At 41.1% G+C, this 13,063-nt stretch overlaps 3 protein-coding genes across 4 annotated transcripts in view; 2 read left to right on the top strand and 1 right to left on the bottom strand.

Moving 5' to 3' along the window:
• The window catches only part of LOC135350761 (serine/threonine-protein phosphatase 6 regulatory ankyrin repeat subunit B-like), a 248,755-nt gene that overhangs the window by 156,719 nt on the left and 78,973 nt on the right, over positions 1-13,063 (top strand). Inside the window, exon 20 of the mRNA XM_064549592.1 lies at positions 1,221-1,319. Coding sequence (XP_064405662.1) covers positions 1,221-1,319 — 99 coding nt within the window. The remainder of the gene's footprint in view (positions 1-1,220; positions 1,320-13,063) is intronic.
• The window catches only part of LOC135350820 (RNA polymerase I-specific transcription initiation factor RRN3-like), a 46,977-nt gene continuing 38,683 nt past the window's right edge, over positions 4,770-13,063 (bottom strand). The window contains exons 4-7 of the mRNA XM_064549672.1: positions 5,781-5,880; positions 5,623-5,710; positions 5,183-5,240; positions 4,770-4,939 (exon numbers count right to left, since the gene is read on the bottom strand). Of these exons, the coding sequence (XP_064405742.1) occupies positions 4,838-4,939; positions 5,183-5,240; positions 5,623-5,710; positions 5,781-5,880 (348 nt within the window). The 3' untranslated portion in view covers positions 4,770-4,837. The remainder of the gene's footprint in view (positions 4,940-5,182; positions 5,241-5,622; positions 5,711-5,780; positions 5,881-13,063) is intronic.
• LOC135350778 (uncharacterized) overlaps positions 8,329-13,063 on the top strand; it is a 52,880-nt gene continuing 48,145 nt past the window's right edge. Inside the window, exons 1-2 of one of the 2 annotated variants that reach the window (XM_064549611.1) lie at positions 8,329-9,488; positions 11,314-11,400. In XM_064549611.1, the coding sequence (XP_064405681.1) occupies positions 8,568-9,488; positions 11,314-11,400 (1,008 nt within the window). In that variant the 5' untranslated portion in view covers positions 8,329-8,567. The remainder of the gene's footprint in view (positions 9,489-11,313; positions 11,401-13,063) is intronic. The other variant, XM_064549612.1, reaches the window with a different exon arrangement.

Genomic DNA, 13,063 nt, shown 5'->3' with positions numbered 1-13,063 from the left:
CTGCTTTATAGCATGCAATTAGGGTGGGCGTAATCTCGGTAGAATACGGTACATGTACGTAACGTACCACATAGTCTCGTGTATATTCGAGCGTTTGCAACATCCATTGAGTGGTTTAGTGAAACTAATGCAAGCTCCCCCCTCAGTCTATATCCATGCATGTGTTCATTGGAGCTAGCCCATAATAGTACACATCTATCTACAGTTATGTACTTGTAGTTGGAAAAGATTAAGCGAGGATGGAGTCTATCTCCCATAATAGTATCTACAGTTATATAGTTGGAGAAGTATTTTATTTTGTAACGAGGATGGAGTCTACTGTGACTGGTAGAAACCTATCAGTCCGAACAGCACAGTTATTAAGCTAGAGAGAGACCAACCAATTAAGAGTTCTGTGTTGATAGGAAGCATGTACACGAGTGGTGCAAATCATACATCCTACCACGTCCTACACTAGATTGTTCATCCACTACAACCTTTGTCCTACACTGGATTGTTCAGCCATCCTACCTTTAAAAGTTCAGTGAGCCCCCTCCATAATTGGATATATCAGAATATTTGATGAACACACACACATGCAGACACACAAACACACTACCGTATACCTCGCTTGCGCATGCGCACCGAGGCATAATTAGTATACAATTACTCATGACACTTGAATGGACAAGCAAACACTTGGTGAGGGTGTTCTACAATTCAATAATGTAATGTTACTCTGAAATTAGAGTGATCATGCACTAATCTACAAGCCTATTTGGAAGACATTTGCACTCAATTCCAAATGCCCGTATATAATAATCATAGAGAGCTAAGAACATCATGCCATATAACACCGAAATGGTATGTATACTGCTCTGCATGTACTGGGCGCATACAGGTTATGCTATTTCTGGCTTACAAATATTTTTATGCCAGAAATGGCAACAGAATGTATTTTTGCTCAACTGTGTCATTGTACAATTTATATATACCGTACTCTACCGAGATTACGCCCACCCCACTTTTGAGTGAAAGTTCCTGCATTGCTTCGAGAATACGCCCACCAGGAAGTGATCAGTGAGCAGTTGTCAAGAAAAGGTTTAGCTGTTTCTTGTATAAACTGATTAGCCCCTACCTATAGATATTCGCCAAATCGTATTTATTCCGGGCCAAATTGACTCGCTATACATGATGTATTACGTATGTTCACCTGCTCATCCTCACTTGACTCTGTACAGGATGGAGCCTCTCCTCTCTTCACAGCCAGTTTCTCTGGTCACCAGAAGTGTGTGCAGCTCTTGCTTGAAGCTGGGGCCATTGTTGATGTACAAAAAGAGGTGAGTATACTGTTCTGCATGTACTGGGCGCATACAGGCTATGCTATTTCTGGCTTACAAATATTTTTATGCCAGAAATGGCAATCAATATTGACCTAAGAAACGATTAACGGTACACAAAGCGACGATCCTCTACTGGCTTGTCGTATCTTACTTTTTTCATATCGAAATAACACATGCTATGCAATGTGCGCAAGATTATATCTACGTACTTCATTCAAAAATCGTTTGGAGTCTCTACAAGGAATAACTGTATATCTTCTAATTCATCGAACGCTTCCAGACACTTTTGGGCAATTTTCGTTGTTCTAATACAGTGGACACTTCATTTCATTTTCAATTTTGCGTTTTTCGAGGGTAGAGCAGTAATGCGAAAAATACAACCAGGATAAACTCCTACATACCGATATGTTCACATGCAAAGCTATTGGTGGTCCTGGCATTAGAACCCACGAAATTTCTGCTGAGGGCTCTGGAGCCAAATAGCGAAAATTTGCACCCGCGAAATTTTCCCACTATACGGTACCTTGAAAAGTTGAGACACATTCGATCCAAGCAACATAGCTTTATAGCCAGCAAGGGTGCTGCAAGTTAGATAGCTCTTCAGTCGCACACTAGCTGTTCTATTAAACTTAGCTAGCTCGCATACAACTGCATGCTTCTTCTGGATACTTTGCGTGCTCTATAAAGATCTGTTCCAATTATGCCCGGACAATATAAATGTTTGCTGTCCGATAACTATACGGTACATACTGTACATCTACAAACAGTCCTTACCAAAACTGTATTGACTCGACTGTATGCAAAAAACTACCAGCGACAAACGTACATATGAATGAGGCTGTAACGGACGGAGTTATGCTCTGCTCTCTAGTTTCTATGCTTTTTGGTGTTTCTCCCCGGCCAATCCTAGAAATTTTTCACATTGCAAGAAATAATGACTTTAGATCTACAAACAGTCCTTAGCAAAACGCTTGCTTAGCCATATCACACAACTAGTGCATGATAGATCCAGCTGTTAAATGGTACAAAACACAAGAGTACAAAATAAACGCACTGTACAGATGCTAGCGTGCGTACGTGGTAGAGTACCATAAGCGTACTTTCAGCACTTATTTTGCTCCTTATTAACGTGCTACGTACATACTACGTAAACATAACGGGAACTGTATATTGACCGCTACTGTATGTATGTGTCATTGGTTGTAGAAACAGACCTCTTTAGACTGCACGTGCGCAACTGGATTGAACTACAGTATTTTTTGAAACATAGCGCTTTTCTAATTAAGCACCACTTTGATTCTCCCATTATCGTAATTTCGTTCGCGAACAGTGAGGTTTTACTTAAAATACGTTCCTCACCCGCGACCTCGTTTCGAGGCTTGTGGCCTAGCTGTGATATCATTTCACTGATAGCATGCAGTTACCATACAAATGAATTGTTTCTTGTGCATTAACGTTACATGTACAATTACATGTACAATGTCATTGAACTATCAAACACATTCTAATGCCATATACAAGGAACAGCAGGTACATAACCTGCGGCAAAATTGGGTGATCGAAATTGTTCTGAGATTTGGGATAAAGGACGTATAGTTGTTCCCTGCATATACTTCTTGAGGGAAACAGAAAAACTTATTATATCCGCTCTTGATACCTACTCACTAAATAAAACTACTTTTCTTCACTAAACCACACCGCGTAATTATTGTGAACACATGATATTTATCTACTGCGCATCCTCACACTCAAAGGATTTTAATTACGAATAAGACTAAAATCGTACTCGCTCATGCGTAACTGGAAAGCATTATGAATGTCATTGAAGCATGGATTTTTCCATCTTCAGCAACAATTTTCATTCGCATGCCCTTTCTGTGTGCACCACTCTTTGTACATGCTTTCTATCAACACAGAACAAACACTTCATTTGCTGGTCTCTCTCTAGCACTGTCCTTGGAATGCCTGATCTGCAATGTAATTTAACTTCTCTTTCTACCGCAAGAGATACTAAAAGAGTATTATTTACCGCATTCAACAAGATGTCCATACATTGACTCAACACAAAGTCCATGTGATCACAAAAGAATATCACGATCAAGCACAAAGTAGTGTTTATGTAGTGAGGTAGCTAGTTAGGAGTTTGGCAAGAATGCTGCTATTCATATATATCGTATAGCGTGTAATTTTCGTGGGGCAAAATATTCGTGGTTTTCGTGGTTGGAGGTCTGACCACGAATATTTTACCCACGAATGAAGCGACCTTGCCTACCTTTACCTGCAGTGCAAGCTCCAACCACGAAAATATTACCCACGAAATGTCTCAATATTGCTGAACCACGAATATTTTGTCCCCCGCCCCCGAAAATTACCCGCTATACGGTACATTCCTAGGTAAGCCAGAAATGGCATGATTAACTTCTAAGTCGGTCTATACCATGCATTATAAATTACATTTATTCTCTCCCAATGCAGTTCAACAGGACTCCTCTGATGTCTGCTGCCAAAAATGGACACTCTGCCATTGTCCGTCACCTTCTCTCCTGTGGAGCTGACCCCAACCTCAGGAACAAGGTGAGTCATTACATCATGTGGTACTGTATTGAGTCATGCTCATACAATGCAGGGTGGTCAATCTGCGTACGATCTGGCTCGTACGAATGGACACACTCAAGTCTGTGAATTGTTACAGCCTAAACAGTGTAATGTTATGTAATTATACTTCTGTGTAATTTTATAAATATTTTGTATAAGAGTTTATACGTTAATTGATTACTAATCTCAATCATTTTTAAACTTAGGTACATACGTATGCAGTGATCATGATGGTGTTAAGAGCGAGCATTGGAGGTGCCAGACTGCCAGTGCAGTTATGCATGATGCTATAATTATTGTACTCTCATTATACAATTACCCATGAATCGACCTTATTCCTTATTATTATCTGGCCTCACGAAATTAAGCTACGTACTTTTATAATTAACATAAGACACTGGCCTCCAAACCCCTAAAATTTGATCCCCCTTTTATTTAAAATCCTGTGTGACACTCCGAGTCATTGTACCGTATAGCGGGTAATTAAACTCTATAACCCTAACCCTATTTTCATGGGGTAAACATTAATTGAACTTGCACAGCGGTGATTTACGTGATCATGAGCTACATTTAGTTTCCTTCATTACAAGCACTGCATTGCATGCGTTTCGAGGTCAGCTTGTTCAACGAATTTTCACCCGCTATATACAGTGGAACCCCTCTATAACGGACACCATTGGGGAACAATGTTTTGGCCTTTATACAGAGGTGGCCTTTGTTGAGAGGTTGTTTTGTACACGAACTGTTCATTTGGGACCTGAGTGCCTGGCCGTTATATAGCAGCTGGCCTTTATTCGGAGGTGGTCGTTTGCTAATTTATACATGTACAGTATTCAATAAAATAATATTAAATTTTAATATTCAACCTGTTTAATGAACAGCAGTGAAAATGATTTCATCCAATATAAAAAGTGCTCAGTCTATGATGGTGATACAGAGTAAGGTAGTGATGAGTCCAGTGAGGTAGTCATGGGCAGACTGTTGGGGAAAGAGGAGGCCATAGAGCTGTGGTCATCTTCCAGCTTGGAGGCGAAAAATACATTACATAATTACTGCACAATCGGCATAACTGGTAACTATTATGACTTGTCTTTGGCATGATCATAGTTCAAAATGATAACAAGGGCCGGCATTATGTTTTAGTAAAATATACCAATGGTCGGTCATGTGACGTACATGCATGGCGATAAGTCTCTACACGTAAATAACGGTAGTCGTAACACACTTAATTGAAAAGGGACAAGCTTTTACACCATTTTCCTCACCCCTGCTATTTCCATTTCCTCCCACTCCTGATAGAGTGACTGTACGTACAATGACGACCTGTGTTGGGTGAAACAAGTAAACAATCTCAATAATGGCAAAGTTATTAGTCGTGCAATTTATGGACTGATACCACTGAACAATTAAAACAGACCATTTACAAGACAACCAATTTCTGATCAGTCAATACAGTTTACAATACTGACTACATATCTCGATCGTAACTAAGCTATAGCAACAACTCTAATAGTACGTACTGTGGAACCTCCGATAAAGGATACTGGTTTCTGAATAAGGGCGGCTGATACCAACTGTAATAAAATCTCTGTCCTGACAAAGAGGCCGGGTACAAGAATAATGTTCCGTCCCCCAAAGTGTAAAATAACAGGCACCTCTCTGTTAATGAACTAATCCACTACATAAGTACTATTGCATGTAGCACCTTTTCAGACAGTAGGGGTCAAAGGGGAAATAACAGTCGAGGAGGTTGGCTTGCTCCTGTTGCTGAACTTTAACCTCTGGGGTCACAACTGGAGCCTCCGAGGAGGGGAAGAAAGTGAACACATCTGTGCATTTACAATGGGTAGACTGTATACTCACATCGATAGAGAGCGTCTGATGGGAAGATGAGCTCCCAGACACCGTCTCTGAGGGCGGGGCAGTATGTGGTCAGATACAGGACGTTCTTCAGGGCTACCTCCTGCACACAGGTACAGATTAGTGCTGTGAAGCTATACACCAACAGTGGCGGAGGGCTGGAGCTCTCCTCCCTTGTATTTCAAGCCTATATACTGCACTGTATAGGCTTGAAATACAAGGGGGGAGAGCTCCAGCCGTATACAGAGTACACTTGGTCTGGGTCATTGTGTTTGTGTGGAATCATTGTATCTACGACAGGCAAAATAATTGAGTATATTACTTATACCGTATTATCTATATAGTGCATGTATTAATTTGTTTGTGTGCAATCATTGTATAATTGAGTATATTACTATACCGTATATAGTGCATGTATTAATTTTCGCATTAATTACTCTGCCCTCGAAAAACGCGAAATTTGCACCGAAAATTTCCCACTGACTTTGATAAAAAACTCACCGGAAAACATGCAACCTGAGTGAGAGTGTGTGGGTGGGTGTGGTGGGTGGACATATTGTGGCCCGGGGGTGAGGAATGGACACAATACAGAGTAAGTCTAACACAATGCACACAGTCAGGTCACAACCTGGGCAACTGTACTCACCTTGAGAGGGTTGTGTCGAGACGAGATGACTCTCTCAAAATTGAGCTGTCTCGAGAATTTCAATCCTGTACACAACAATAATTATAACTACTGTCAGGAGTGTATGAGTACGAGTGCACTCCTGCTACAGTATAGCGTGTACCTTTCGAGGGTATAAATGTTCACGGTTTTTGCTTATTAAGCATGTACCACGAACATCATATTTATACCCACGAATTTAATAGCATGCTGCAAAAAGGTTGCTATTCTGCGAAAATAAAATCTGCAAAACTTTTCTAACAGACATTCCGAAAGTAAATATATATACCTGCTATACGGTAGTTTGTCTAAAGTCTTATCAGTGATGTGACGATGTGTAACTACTACAAGTTAACATGTTTTTGAGGAGTTATTAATTTTACCAGGCTTAGGCTTTCTACTATCAATGGCACACAAAGTACATTGATCTGTAACTCACCATCTGGTGAGTCCAGTAGTGCCTTTACGCCTGAACACAAACACACAGAACACAGCCTGACAGAGTGAGAAGAATGGACAGTGCAGTTTGACCTCAGGCTTCATGTTGTCAGGAGAACAGCCATCCAAGTATCTGAATAACAAGGATATTCAACACTTTACCGAATTGCCCACATTTGGCATGTATCTTATACAGAACATCATGAGGAGAATTATAGAACAGTCATGTTATTTACGAATCATTAGCAAAATTTATATTGATTGATTTTGAGGGCATGCAGAGGAGGTTGGAAGGATGTTGAGATCACGTGTGAATAAAAGAATTAAAAGCTGTAAATATACTGAGTCTGCGCTATTTGTGTGTCTAGTCAGCAGTTTAGTTATATGAGATATCAAGAGCAAGAGATGAGCCAGAGGATCGAAATTCTGACCGGAAGCCACGCCTCTTGATAATAACATCATAATTATCTGTACTTAATTGGGTGTGGCCTGATGTTTTATTTGCATAGAACATGCAAGCTAGTTTAGCTAAGGACAAGAACTATAGTCTAGATCACAGTTTAAAGACTAAAACGTTTTGATTGCCGGGCCAACAAGGTTCGAAAGAAAATGGGGTGCTCAGCTAGATCAGATGCACTAACCTGAACTGAATAGTAAAGATCCAGGGGGCAATTACCCCCTTTGCCACACCCTGGCTACGTATATACTAAAGGGCGTTAGCGCATAGTCTTAGACCAGAGCATACGTATATACTAAAGGGTGTTGGCACAGAGCAACGCCAGGAGTGGTGAATCTACTCCTGGTGAATCTAATGGTGCTATAATACAACAATTACGGTATACCGTAACTGATGTAAATCTGAGTGGCGCATCTTTTAGATTACAAAAAAGTGAGTTCAGTCCAGCTGGCGCTCTACAGCTAGTATATACAATTTGCAGAGAAAATGGCCGTGGTTTAGCTCAGTTTCACTTGCTATTGAGCTTGACTCTGAGTGACTCGTAAACAACATTCATTGACTGTAGCTAGACGTCTATGGCCTAGACAACTGTTCAGAAGCGAGAAGGAAGTCAAAGATGCAGGATGATTGTCTTGATGTCTCAAACAAGCCTTTTATAAATGCCAGAAAAAAAAATCCCAGCAACGGTAGGCTCTTCTTTTAGGACCTCAAAATTATGCTAATGCTGACGTGGCGCTGTAATTATGGTGGCGCTGTAATTACATCAATCGGTGAATGTTTTTTTATATCCCATCAGGAGAATTAGAAATGAGGTCTCCAAAAAATGCTTTGAATACCACTACCATAAAATTGTGGGCACATGTGGGAATGGTAACTTGTGAATAATATTGACAACATTCCATACAATCTTTGAAGCGTATCGATCATGTGGTCGTGAATGAGCTTGATAAAACCATAATATGATAAAACTCATACAGTTGATGCATTCTGTGGTGTGGTATCATGCCTTGTAAATTGGCATATCATTCTAACACTGGCTTACCACTTTTGAAGAGCAAATAGGACCAAACCATGTACCATGATTCAGCTCATAATGTTCAGTCCAGCCGGCCCAGCCTCAGCATGCGCTATGCAGAGTTAGCTTCCAATTCCCAGGTGATTGTCTATAACTGCACATGCGTGATGGCTTGTTTACGCCCTCCTTATATCCATCCAAGTTTTTCTGTGAAAGATGGCTGAATTGTCTGAAGTGGATCTGGATGCTCTGGTGGTCCAGGTGGAGGGACTGGGCCTGGAGGAAAACAAAGTGGGCTCTGGGGCCTATGGAATAGTCTTCAAAGTCACAGTGAACGGGAAAAAGTGTATTGCAAAAAAGCTCCACAATATCTTGCTCCAAGCCGACAACTACTACCCTCATGCCCCCACTCAGCAGAGAGACTTCATTGTGAGAAAATTCTGCAACGAATGTCGCATTTTGAAGAGCTTGGATGATCCCAATGTGGTCAGCTTTGAGGGAGTTCATTACGGCCGTGACAAGAACGACATCAGTCTGATAATGGAGAGGCTTCATTCTGATCTGGCTGACTTTGTCAAGAAGAATCCCGAGGCAAACCTTGCCACTAGAATCCACATCCTCTATGATGTATCTAAGGGCCTTCGCTACCTTCACTCTCTGACCCCTCCCCTCATCCACCGAGACCTCACTGCTCCCAACGTTCTGCTCACTGAGGACCTCACTGCCAAGATTGGAGACCTGGGCGTGTCCAGGTACGTAGATCCAACAGTGCCCACCATCTTGTCCACTAATCCGGGTCACCTCATCTACATGTCTCCGGAAAGCCAAGTGAAGAATCCCGTTTACACCACCAAGCTGGACATCTTCTCTTTCGGGAATCTCATCATCCACACTTTCATTGGGGATTTGCCCAAGGTGTACACAATTCTAACCAGTGACCCAAACAGGGCGCAATACGAACGTGAGGGGACGTTTGAGCTAATGAGACGAAGTACATCCGTTCACGATACAATGGGGGAGGATCACACTCTTTATCCTCTCGTTGTTCGTTGCCTCCACGACCGACCCGAGGAGAGACCAGCAGTTGAGGAAGTGAGCAGCTCACTCAGAGAGCTGTGTCACAGGCATCCCAGAATGGTGAGTGGGGGGGAGAGGGTTACTTCCTAATAATTATGTTACGTATAATTATACTAGTGTATAGCACTAGCTGCTCAAGATTTGCAGTAATCATAAGATTTGCAAAAATTGTGAACGGTATATACCGTCTAATATACAGCACCACTAACAATTAATTATGATTTTCCAGTGACGCACAAATAGAACAAGAAAACTTTGGGTTTGTCCTACAGAGTATACGGGGAACGGTATATATCGTCTAATAATTATACAGCGCCACTAAAAATTAATTATAAATTATTTTTTTGTGAACTTGGCGCTTCTATTAGAGTGGCGCTGTAATTAGACGGTTACGGGTAATTTTCGTATGTTTTCTGGGCAAGCTTCCCTCGACAAAAATTTACTCACGAAAATGCAGGCGTGTTTTACCGAAACGCATGCATTGCAGTGCATGTAATGGAACAAATGAAAATCACTGTTGTTCATATTCAACCCCCACGAAAATTACCTGCTATGCGGTAATGTGCCTAATTTCAACATACACCTTAAGTTATTTCAATCAATGGTCTAGCCTCCTTCACTAGCTTAGCCTCCCCTGAAGAGAAGGCCTGCTACTGACTGCTTGCGCATGCGCAACATTATTGGATATTTGTTCCCGTAAACTGTCTTATAATACTGAATTTATCATGAAAATATTCTGACAAAGTATTGAAAGTCATACACAAAGATATTTAGCCAGCTAGCTAGCAAAGCTGTAGTTTTGTTGTACAGCTATGTACAGCTATTTTCTTTCTGATAGAGTCAGTAGCAGTAGCTAGTATAGTAGACTTTCACCAAAGTTAGTATTAGATGGGCATGGCCTGTCCATTAGGCTATTGTCAGCTTTCACTCCGTTCAGATGATTGTCATCCCACACTGTTGCAGGCTGTGGGTCTTTTGTTAGCATAGCAGGCTACGGGTAGCTATCAGAATGCTATCAGATAGGCTAGAAACCTTCAATCTAACTTTCTGTCTACTTCCTTCAATCCACTTCCGTTCGTTGTGACGTCATTGTTTTACTGAGCATACACGTTGTTATCCTGCGTTAGCCGGTATCTGGCTAATGGTTAGCGCATGCGCAAACAGTCGATACCAGGCCCTCTCTTCGAGGAAGAGCGGCCTGGAATCGAGGCTATCAATGGTCCTAAACAAAATGTTACAATTGTGAACTGCTGAGTCGGCAAATTTGTCTGCATTTGGTACGAATCATGGTCTAATGTACACTTGTAACGTAGTCAGCGGAAGTACGACACAGTCAAAAGGTCAATTACATGGGAAACTGACTCTTCCACCGCGCCCCACGGTTTTGCCCCATGCACCACTAGCTACTAGTTTACCATAGTGAATTAACTATCACACCCTAGACACCCGAGACAAGTTTCTTGATGTTCTTTGGATATCATAAAATAGATTTTTGTGGCTAGAGGGTATACGTTTTGATGCACTGGTTATAGAAAGCTTCTAAGCAGTCAAATAAACAACGAAAGCGCTATCTGTTAGATGAAAAAAATGGTACCAAAGTCAAGAACGCAAGACAATAATTTTTAGTGAACCTGTTGACCCTGTCGTACCTCCTCTGACATGTAGTGCCCGTATTAACATACAGATACAGACACGATCCGCCAAATGGCGATGATTTTGCTGACTCTCTGATAAATTAGAAGATATACATGTACTGGTTAGATTTTCGCTCAGGACCGATAGTTGTGCTATTAACATGTCGAAATTAGGTTCTTAATTACTCTATCACGTTTCCCACATCATAGGCAATTGACATTTATTACTATGATGCCCTTTACCCGTGCAGTCATTCCTGGAAGCGTGCAAGGCTGGTAATGTGGGTGTGGTTCAGGAGCTACTGGACGGTGGGGCTGATCCCAACCAGGCTGATGAGGTGAGAAGAATGAGTGTTTGTGTTTGTTAATTGCAGCTATAATTATGTTACAATGTACATTGTTTCATTCGTAGAATAACATAACTGTTGTTTACTGGGCCAGTTCCAATGGACATGATGAGGTGGTGAGGGTACTCATTCGAGCTGGAGCTAACGTCAACACTCTGAACAAGGTTAGTTGTGCAGTGGAAACCTCTATATAACGAATACCATTGTGGAAAGGCTGTTCTGCATAGTTTATGTTACTTAGTTAAAGGTATATTGCCGTTCACCTGTAGAGTTAATTTTTTAGCCCGTAATTTTGAATCTTGGATCTGCTAAAAGATTTGAAAAGGCTGCAGGAACAAGCTACAGCCACAAAACATGGCAAGCAGTAATTCAATTTTCGCTGGTTAGGCATGTGACTGTTTGTTCAGAATGGTTATTTTCAAAAGCTGATCTCAGGCAATAGAAAGATAAATTGTAGAGAGTTCCTGAGCAGATGGTACAGTGTCTATAATTTTAACGGACCTAGGCAGAATTATGGGAAGGGAGGCTTAGTTCTAGAACCCCTACGCACCGTAATTAAACCAGAAACCACACCTAGTAATTAATTACTCAATTCCAGGAAGTCAGCTCTTATCCTGCTATAACAAAAATGATTACAGCTAGATCTAGCTAGAGGTTTTAATTATAATTATGGATGATTCCACATTGAATGTCCGATGCCTAACTAGCAGTAGTATATATCTATTCAATTATTTTACTGGTTCTTCATCATCACTCAGATTGCACTAGAGCTTGGCAAGCTGCTTGAGGCTCACTACTCCTTTTGAAATAGTGGTCCAGTGTCTGTGACAATTAAGGCAGCTTTAAATTAGTCTCACATACACATTATTTTATTAAGCCCTGTAAAATTAACCTAACAAAGCATTATTTAGTGCACAGTACGCAGTATAAACGTCACTTCCATGATGTAGCTGAAGAAGCTTAACTTAGTGCTGCACCATGAACTGCAGTCTCAAGTTACTTTTGAGCATGCTGATCGTGCCAATAATCTGTACCAGTACTGTATTGCTATAGTAGCTAGCCCAGGCTCGATTTTGCACTGAGAAGAAAGGCTCGTGTTGGTACTTTTACAGAGGAAGGGGGACTCCAGCCCTCAAAGCTCCCTACGCCCCTGCCATGGGGAGTAAGGTTTTGATTGTTTACAGAGAGGATAGAGCTTCATGGCTGACTTTTAGCGAACATTGTGACTGTATACTAGAAAAGCAATGTTTCTCTCTATGTCCTTCAAGCTTTGTATAGGATCAAGTTAGAGCTAGATTTTCATAGATCATGCCCAATGATACATATTTCAGCAATAATTTTCTGCCCGTTATGGGGTCGCCTCTATACTGAAGTACACGTGTCTGCAACTGGAGCTTATATAGATTTTGGCTGTTATAATGTAACAGATCGTAAGTATTCATGGATGGCCGTAAAGCATGGTTCCACTGTTACATGCAGTAGAGTCAAATCAAGACTATAGATGTATCTCAGGTGGAGGTTGTCGTTAAGCAGATCGAGCATCACTTTCATGGGTGTACCAGATATGTGTCTATTACATACAATATATATACAGTCGTATATATAGGTGTGGTGTTGCATGGACCAGTGATTGCATGAGGACAAATCCATAATT

Source organism: Halichondria panicea, chromosome 17 (assembly GCF_963675165.1).
Source record: "Halichondria panicea chromosome 17, odHalPani1.1, whole genome shotgun sequence".
Classification (NCBI taxonomy): domain Eukaryota; kingdom Metazoa; phylum Porifera; class Demospongiae; order Suberitida; family Halichondriidae; genus Halichondria; species Halichondria panicea.
Note: the sequence above shows the minus strand (reverse complement) of the source record. Positions and strands in the feature narration are given on the sequence as shown.